General features: G+C 40.6%; 1 protein-coding gene across 1 annotated transcript; it reads right to left on the reverse strand.

Annotated features, from left to right (window-relative positions):
* Nucleotides 1–5,437: 5,437 nt before the first annotated feature.
* On the reverse strand, nucleotides 5,438–8,823 carry FITM2 (fat storage-inducing transmembrane protein 2). Its single transcript, XM_010569698.1, has one exon. The coding sequence runs from the start codon at nucleotides 8,434–8,436 to the stop codon at nucleotides 7,684–7,686; it is 753 nt and encodes a 250-aa protein (XP_010568000.1). The 5' UTR covers nucleotides 8,437–8,823; the 3' UTR covers nucleotides 5,438–7,683.
* Between the last annotated feature and the right edge of the window lie 1,300 nt (nucleotides 8,824–10,123).

The raw sequence follows: 10,123 nt of genomic DNA on the forward strand, positions 1-10,123 counted from the left end.
GCCTGTCACAAGTTGCCAAAGAAATCGAGATCAAGGGCTGCCTAAGAATACCTAGTGACCTTCTTGTGGCCCTCTCAGAAATTAATTGCCAAGTCTTCCTCTGTTTCTGAATAAAAAGCCGTCCTTATCACCCAACTGCAATTTCAGTATCCTGGCTAAGGAGGCAAGAGGGATGGTGTAAGAGCTGCTCCTTCAAGCAAGGGGAAACTTACTTTCTTCTGTGAAAATAAATGAAGGACTTCCCCACATGAGAACAGCAAACAGAAAACACTAAAGCTTGTGAAAATATTTAACATCAGGTTGCGTTTGGTGGCATTCACTGCCGTCATTAACATTAAAGCCCAAACCACCCGGACTGAATCCACAATGCAGGCAATGACAGCAACTAAATCTCTCAGGTTCCTGAGAGATATATGGGATTAAAATAATATGGGATAATATGATAATAGTATTTTGAGATGGCCAGGGATAATATAAAATATGATAATATGGGATTAAAAACTAAATAACCAAAGAACCAGGAAATAAGGTACAACCCAAGAGCTAAGTACCGTAACTCCACACCTGCAGTTTTCTGTGGCATAGCAGAGAATAAGAGGGTAATTTCACAACTGTTCATGCCATCAGCAAGGCTGCTCTTACTACACCAGTCTGTAGAAAAGCTACTTCTGCCTTGGTGGGACAGAATAAACTCCCCAGTCCATGTTCAGCAGGCTGTGCCCAGAGAAAATTTCAAACCCACAGGTATGACTGGGAATTAAAACATCTGCATAAGTATGTTGTGAACAGGGACAGATTTCACACCCCTAAAGGTTTTCCTAAAGCATGGCCTCAGTGATAAATCAGAGAGGTTTCAGACCAAACCATTTCTAATATTGAATCTAAGGTTTCAGGCAGCAGTGAAAACAGACTGGAACTTGTATTCTCAGACAAAGTGCATTCACGACAAACAAATTTCCTATTTTTTCCCCTCATGCTGATTTCCAAATGTGCCCAAACGACATATTTACTATCACTGCCTTTCACTCTCCATTTTACACACTTTCCTCTGAAGGATTAAACAGAGAGAAAATAGTCTGCTTTAAATGCCTCACAGTGAAAGAAAGAATACCATGTATGCCATAAATAATTTAGATGAACAATTGCTTTGTCAGGACACAGCTGTCTATCACTGCAGCTGCGGCAAAGGCAAGCAGAGGCTGCAGACTGCAGTAACCTGTGTGCTGCAGGCCAAGGCTCTACCTGCAGACGGCAGTTGCCATTGCCAAAGCAGATTATTTCTATTTCCACGTGACTTCGATGCTGAAGAGCATCGATGAGCAAAGTGTCAACCTCCACCCACTCTTTGGGAGCTCACAGTGTGTTTTTTGGTGTTTTTTTTTTTTTTTTTCCCCCCCCCCCCCCCGTTTTGTCTTTCTCCTCTGCACAATGATCTACTTTCAGCTCTTTTTTTCTTTACCACTCTCACCGTCCTACCCCTTTCTTCTCTCCTGGACTCCCCTGATTTCACTCTCCTGACGCAGACAGCTGGGGATGTGTGACCATTTTCATAGAGACATTTCTGTTGTCAGGAGCCCACAGGTTGTGAAGCTCTGCATCAGTGGACACAGCACCTCCAATTTCCACCTTCTGAGAAAGAACAGCTAAGAAATGAAGGAGATACACCCTTGCTAAAAACCTCTTTAACTAACAGCATATACCAATGACAACTTTGAAAGCCTTTCTTTAAAAATAACACCCTCCATCCCCCTCCTTTCATTGCCTCCTGTCTCAGCCCTTTCCTACCAGCACATCATCTCTCCCGCGACCTAAATCCTTTTTAGCTCCAAGAGAGTTATCCAAATAAAGCTACTTTGCAATCAGAACAGAGTGTAACCAAGTCTGAGGGTGCTTTATAATGCTGCAGGCACTTCTTCACATAGAACGAAGTAGTCTGCATAGTTAAGTGCTGTTTCGCACATGCTCTTTACATCACAAGGTCATGTCACTCCACTGCAAGCCTCCTGGAACACTTCTATTTTTGCCTACCAAAAGCAATTTCCTTCTATTCCATGCCCTTGGAGGCAACCACTACAGAACAGCAATAGGGAGGATTCTTGGCCACAAGCAAAAAAAAACCAATGCAAAAACCAAAACAAAAAAAAATTCCCCAGAAAATGAAATAAAACAAAAAAAACCCACCCTGGCATAATTTTTTCTCTTAACTTCCAAATGATGACAATCAACAGGAAAAAAGTATTCTTAAAAAACTTAAACCTGTAATACTCCCATTCTTCTAAAAACCAAATCAGTCAGGTCAGGCTATGGCAAAGCTAGAGCAACAGTGCACAGTGCTGGGAAGAGTTGTGGTCTAGAGTGTCACAATACCAAGCACATATTAAATCCATGCTCACTTCCATCATCTGCAAAACACAGAGGCAGACCCTGAGTGCCATTCCAAATCAGCACAATCCTGCTGGGTTTGGGTGCAAACAATTCACCCATTTGGATATAAGGTTAACAGGCTTTGAGGGCTTAGTATAATCTTTATTTTCAATTAATTTTGCATGGATTTCTCTATCACACTCAACTACTTTGAGCCACAACCTATTTAGCTGAATTTTCTCCAGCAATGAGTCATGATGTTAAGCCTGTCACCAACACAGACACACTGAGGGTAACCTCTTGGCACTGCTCTTCTCCCCAGTCCCCACGAGACGGGGAAGGCTCTGCAGAACAGAGGCAGCATAGGATTCAGGGAAGACATTTCAGAAGTGAGATGACAGTTACATTGAGGATATACCCATTTATCGCTCTGATATCAACCATGTTTCCCACAGATTAAATGCATTAAATTACATGACTGAAGGAATACACGACCTAAAACTGCAAAACAAACCCAGACTGGACATGGAAAAAGGCTTCAGAGATGCGAGACAAAAAATAATCATAATTTGTATTTACTTTTGTTCCATGCTTTCCTTTCTTCAGCCTTACACCACTGGGGATATACCCAGTACAACCGCAGATCTCCTACCATTGGACACCTTGTCAGGAAAAGCACAATTGAGAAAGGGCATTTTTCCAAGTACTGCTTTCCCTTGATATTCAACTCTCCTGAAAGGCTGGTAAAGCTCTTCACTGACTGCTTATTTTCTGTGCCATACTATAGTTCCAAAGCTTTACAGAGAAGTTATTCAGCTTGTTAAAAGGCACATGACATTGCCTGTGTTTTGGGATGGACAGAGGGTAATTTAAAAACAAATAATCCTTCAGACTAAGTATTACTACACAATTGCGTGAAATTTCAGGGACTGCACTCAATCCCAAGTCATTTCCATTTCTGCTTTTCCAGCTTGTAACCTCTGTGTTCTCACTGTATACTTTAAGTACTAAGGTACCCTTCCCACATTCAAATTTATTAATAAATTTCCTACTAAACAGCTGGGTGAAACTACTCATTACAGAAATGCAGTGCATGCTCCCCAAGAAAAGGACAAAGCTAACTCTACTAACTCACCAAGCACCCCTGTCACATTACCTCCTCTTCCCTTCCCTGAGTTCAAGCACATCAGGTGTAGTTCTGCTTCAGTAAATTAAGCATGTGCTTTTTTCCAGGTAAACACAATTACAGTGACAGACCAACTCCTTTTAACAATGGTTAATTATGAGTTCAGAGTCACAACAGCCTTTTTTTGCTAGTATTAATTACTTTCATCTTAAGCTTTGGCAAAATACTTAAAAGAAGGGAAGACAAAATATATAGAGAGAAAGCACACATCTAGCAGAGGTAAAGAGCATTTATTACTAATCTGCACTCCAGGAGGTGAAATGAAGCTATGAAAAGAAATAATCCCAGGAAACAGGTTTCTGAGTGAACAGAGATAAACACAGGCTGATCAAAGGCAAAGAACTGGAAAAGGCTGACTGCAGAGAAGCCGCAGGGATCTACTTTAAGCTACAGTGGAAAAAAACAGGTATCATTTCACTAAGAAAAGTGACCATAGACTTGTGTTCACAACTCAAGCCTGATTTTCCAAAACATTTCATATATCACAGCAGCCCCTACAGTTTTTTTCCATTCAAGTGCACCACAGGGCATAACTGGGTGTTTCTCACTTTGTCATTAATTGCCATGCATCAAACCAGAAAACAGGATTCTTTTTTTTACAGCCACTAGGCAATCTAAGTTCGGTACACACAAATAAATTGGCAAACCAAAAATACCGTTTAGCACCAGTGAAGCATCCATGGAAGAAGTTTGCTTTGAACAAAGACTCTGAGGAAGAATCAAACCCCTGTTTCAGACATGTTTAAAGTCTGAACAGTTCAGACGGCTCTTACGAAAGATCTAAACTTTCCCGTTTGCCTGATCTTGCCTCCAGTGACGCAAACATTTGAAAGAGTCCCAGGTAAGTGAAGAGTAAAATGAATCCTAATCCAGTTAATCTTCCCACTGTGTTCTAGCTGTGACTCCCTTCCTTGCTGGCCCCTGCGGAGGAAAATGTTTAAGGCACCAAGACCAAGACCTGCCTCAGCCACATCAGTCAGGCCAAATGCTGCTTCTGTGAAAGTACTGTGATACAGAGCCCATGAAATAGGCTAGACAAACACAGACAATGAAAACTGAACAAACATATGTTGAAATAAATAATATGCTAGTAAGATGTTGGAGACAAAAATTCCCTATATAATTCTACAGACACAGAAAGACAGCTCTGCAGGAACAAGAGGAATACTTAAATGCAGAAAATAAAAAAACCAAACAAAACACCCCCCCAAGTGTTTCTCGCAATTATAGTTGCCATCTTTTGGAATTCACTACAAAATATGAAAATTTATCTTTAAAATGCTACACTTTAAAAAAAAAACTTGAAACAAATTAATAATACCTGTTGACAGCTGATTTGTGCCTTTGTCACAGGACATCAAATAGAGCTACTCACAGCACTGCTTCTCTTTGGCTGCCAACCTGTCATAGAAAGGCCGCATTTTTATTTTAATGATAAAAGTGTATTTGGGAGAGGGAAGGAAGTCAGATAAAGGTGATGGCAAATACACCAACAGAAAATTTGCAACCTTCAGCTTCCAGTTAGAGTGTAAGGAAGCAAAGACTTGCTCTGAAATAGAGTCAAAAAGCACAAAGAAAAGGTCTGGAGCACAAGGGAACCTTCTAAGCCAACAGCTGGCATGTGATCTCTGGGTACTGAGAAAGACACGTACAGCAAGATTTCCAAACTCATAAGCAGTATTACAGCCCATGGGAATTTTCCCATACATTTCAATGGATTAGGCTTTCCCTTTGCTACAATAAGCAACTGCCCATGTCTACAAAATGAACTGCCTGGTGCAAGAGGCACACATCAGGGAACTTGCTTTTGTCATGCATGGGTTTTTTTGGTTTTGTTTCTTTTTATACCCTGTACTTTTGAGAACCTGTGTCATATTAACTCATTCAAATACTGCAGAAATATCAATGTCAGTTTGATCATGCATCTCAGTAGTCAAAAAAATATCTGGAGGGTGGATCATCCAGGGAAGTGAAGAGCAGCAGCAGCATCTTTACAGACGTCAGAAACAGATTCTCAAAGACTCAAACACTGATAAAGTTTTCAAGTGTTTTTCTTTCATTGTTTAAATAAAAATTTTGAGAATAACCATATACCACATTATTTCCATAATAAAAAGTTTGTAAGACACTGGTTAGAAATAGACAGAAATATCCATATAGTGATTGCACAAAACATTTATGAAACTGAACATAATTTCAGCAAGTCAGTTGGTTTAAATAAATAGCATTTCCTGTTCCAAGGCCTTGTCTATACAGCAAAGTTACATAAAGATAACCTAAACCAGAAACTTAAATTTAATGAAATTAATCAGAAAACCTTCTGGGTATATAATCCTTTTTCATGGTGAAAATGGCTTGTGGTCTAGCTTAGCTCTATTGGGAGCAGGCTTACATTACATCAAAAGAATGTCTGCAAATGAATTTGCATTGTTTAAACAAATTTAGTTAAACCCAATATGAGTTAATCAGAGCAAATTTTCCAAAGAGTCAGCTCAAAAGGCAATTTAATGCAAAACCAAAGGGAGGAGCTTGACAGAAAATACAACACCTCCTGAAATAGCTTCTTTCCGAGAGGTGACTTGTACTTTCTAAGGACACACAACAACTCCCACTTGCCGCTGAATTCAGTGGAAGTTCAGGTGAAGCCAGCTCTCCTCAGAGGCAGACGACAAGTGTGGAATTAACACTGCTGTATCTATTGCAAATGCTACCGCTCTCTTGCTGGAAGAGAGCTGTTGAGATGGCAAAAAGAAATGTGCCAAGATTAGACTACGGTGCATCATAACCTATATTCAGCAAAATAATATCACCTTGGAGTCAAACGCTACAGACCAAGCCCACTCACAGATTAACAGACACTATCTACAGCCTTGCCCACAGACCTTTTTGGCTGTCTCGCTCGTCACTACAACTGTCAAACAAATTTTGTGCAATTGCGTCATGAATAAGCCTTTATGAAATAATAAAAAGCTTTCCAAGATAAAGACTATGCTAAATAGCTGATTGATATGATGAGTATACCCATCCCACATCATACCTATTCATTATATAATAGTAGTGTTTTATTCAGTAGTGGGTTTCCAGCCACATCAAAAGTGGCCGCAGCTTTATGTGCAATCAAAATTAAGTAGCTTATTGATACTGCTGGATAAGCCAGAATAAATATTGCTTCAAGCACACTCCTTTGCAGCTCTTAGGATAAACAATGTGTTTCATTCATTACCAAGCAGATTATTTGGGAAACAGCAGGTTAAGCTAACTTGTTCATAACACCAGAATTTCATTCTTGTTCTAGAAGAAACATACCACAAAGTACTCATTGTTGCAAAGTGTGCAATTCATAAGATTTAAATTAAAATCCCAATATTAGACTTTTTAGTAAAATTGGAAGGAGTTTGTTTTTTTTCTGTCAAGAATAAAATGACAAAGTATTATTACAATTACTTTGCCTAAGGAGAAAGTTAAGGCTTGTTTTTCAAGAGTTTCCTTTTCAAAGGCAGGCAGGAATTTAAACTCAGTCTGCTTAAGACATTACATCTCAGATTTACTCTCTGTTGCAGAAGGTACAGACAGCTAAGAAGCATTTGTGGCAAGTTAGTGTACTTAATGCTTCATGGGATGTTCTAGTTTCACAACAGAGCTATACACCGCTTTAATGAGTATTGATATTTTCGCAACACTTAGCAGCACTGTCATTATTAGAGCTTTCCCGTAAGGCAATACAAGTATTTAAAAAACAAGAAGTATGAGGTTTGGATCCTCCATAACATTTTGACATAAATCAAAAAGAAAGAGGGATAATAAATTTGAGAACAGTCAAGCTCTTAAAGAGCAAAGGCCTCCGTCAGCCTTGGATTTGCTCCTCCCTTTATTACTAAGGGAACAGATACAACTTCTGATTTATTTGCCGAGAATGCCACTCAGCAGCTCCTAAACAAGAGCAGACCTCTTCCAATACCAATTTTTTTTTTCTCCCAAGGAAGAAGCTCGTTACCACCTGCCAGCCATCAGCTAGTACAGATTTGGTTTCCTCTAGCGCATCACCTTGCTCCTTACACTGGAAACACAGCAACCGTTCCTACATTCAACTACTCCAGTACTGAAATCAATTTCCAAAAATTTTAATACTTATTTTATCTGCTATAACTGTATTTCTTTGAAGTCAAAGGTATATTTGGAAGAGGTAGTCCAGGAGAAAAGGGTTTCAAGTACCAAAATCTGTAGGTCCCGTACCAAGCTGACAGACCTATCAGCACACCGAGAAGCTTTTGAATGAAGTCATGGAAATACACAGCAGTACAGAGAAACATGAACACCCAGATCACCGTGAGAAAACACAAGGAAAGAAACAGGATGTTGATCACAACACGCAGATTAGAGTTCTGGTCTATGGACAAGCCTTCCAGCACAGCCACCTCCTCCATAATCATCAGAGCACAGTACGAGAGCAGAAAACAGTGCCCTGAGATATCAAAACCATTCCAGATCCCGTTGTCCTGGTGGCACTCCTGCTTGGTGGCATACAGCTGGCGAGGCTCGCGGAGTTTACCCGAGGTAGAGCACGTGCCAGTGAGATTCTCGATATACATGAAGAATCTGGTGCAGACGTACCAGATGGCAGTGCCCACTAGCAGTGCACTGAGACGCCGCAGCACCATCAAAATGCTCTTCGTGGGACCATAGAGAAACTTGCTTTTGGCAAACTGGTAGGTGGTGACTGCGATGAAGGGTAGCAGAAGCCAGAACGTCCATGCCCAAGCCACCTTCACAAAATATCTGCCAGAGAAAAGCCAAAAGAGAAACATGCATGTGTGAAACTTCAAAGAAGCTAGGGTAAGTGGTGGTGCTTGAAGAAGTAGGTTTTCAAAGTCAGTCTTCAGAACCATCTAAATTAAACACTTGTGCCCTCCCCTCAAAGTAAAGCATAGCTAAAATCTTAACCTTCTCCCCACTATTTCTCTCAGGCCCAATGCCTGAATATTTCCTCAACCAGGTACTTCAGCTGTTTCCCAGGCAGCATTCCCTCAGACCTAGAGCCCTCGTTCAGACTTGCAGTTCAGTTTTGCAATCGCTTTCACCCTACAAACCCGCTCCACTCTGTCCTACTCCAAATGCAGCTGCAAAGAACATATTTTTAGCTTGTCACCCTGAGCACAGTAATGCTTCCTCTGACTCTCTTCTTCCACCTCAATTATCTTTGCTTTCAAAGCCCTTCACAACCTCAACCTCTTAATATGGAATAAGATAGCCGAAAGGGCTGACTCTTTTCCTTCATCAGCCCATGCAGCTTTTTCTCCATCATCACCTTATAAAATAAATGAAGAAGCACAACATGTTTGTTCCTTTGCTGTCACTCCAGTTGATGAGAACTTTCCTTTGGCAGACACAAAACCTTCCACCTGTAAATTCACTCTCTGCCTTGAAAGTTTTTGCTATGATGCCTGTAAAATCTTGAAAACCAGCTGATGATGTGCTGATATCCTGTTTAGCAGGAGACAGTATTGCATAACTAGTCCTCTTTTCAAATCTTAAAGTGGAGCATGTGCAAGTGAATTCACTAATTAGTTAAGACAACCATAGTCTATGATCATTTTTCTCCCATTAGCACCTTCCAATACAACGAGCTTCCTATCAGCTGGTGGGAGAGAGGAACTGTGCAGCCCCTTCGTTACCCACATCCCAGTTTGAAAAACAGAGACAGCAGAATTCTGGTCTGTGGCTGAGCTATAGCTAGGCACACGGAGTCATCATTTAATCATCACCTCAGCATCAAAGACAGGAACAAGTAGTGAAGATCCTGAACTCTATTCCTAAGACCCTAACAAAAAATGTCACGGCCTTGCCCAGGATTTTGAGGAGTACCTCCTTTATGCTTAATTTTACAGTAGAAGTGGCATTTGTGTGACAACTACAGCTGCTACCATGGAATAGTAATTGAAAATAAAATCCTCATTTTACTGGGAGAGTTAAAAGCAAAAAAGGCTGCTAACATAATTGCTGCCAGCAAACCAGCAGGCAAGTAATTTGTGGGGAAAAAAATTGCTTCAGAAACTGTCGGTACAGATAACCTTCCTCTATTTAAGAAGGGAGAATTGAACTGTAGTATGTTTTTACTGTAAGATCAATTTCACTCTCTAAGTGTTCCTGCCAATCCTTCTTTTCAATCACACTAAAAGCAGCTCCTCTCCCACGTGTCACCAAATGACAAATTGGAATCAATATAAAGTACAAAATTCCCCAAGTCACGGGGGAAAACGGCAATTTTAGCTTTACTTTCTGATCTGCAGCAGGTGAAGCACACGTGCACTGGCCCAGCTCATTGCCTTCCTTGTGCCCTTCAAAACGTTCAAGCGCAGTTTTGAAGAATGACTAAGCCAGCTAAATCATCACCTAAGTACCAGAAAAGGGTGGCAGTAACTGTCCTTTTACGAAAGACGCTAAAAGACTCATTCCCTCCACCTTGCTTTTAGATCAGTTCAGTACCATCAGTTTACTCAAATACGAGGAACCATCCGGGAGCTGAAGAAGGAAAAAACCTCCTCCTTTTCCTCTTCCAATAAAAACCGAGCAAGA

The sequence above is a fragment of the Haliaeetus leucocephalus genome, unplaced genomic scaffold (genome assembly GCF_000737465.1).
Source record: "Haliaeetus leucocephalus isolate CR32 unplaced genomic scaffold, Haliaeetus_leucocephalus-4.0 Scaffold273, whole genome shotgun sequence".
Taxonomy (NCBI): domain Eukaryota; kingdom Metazoa; phylum Chordata; class Aves; order Accipitriformes; family Accipitridae; genus Haliaeetus; species Haliaeetus leucocephalus.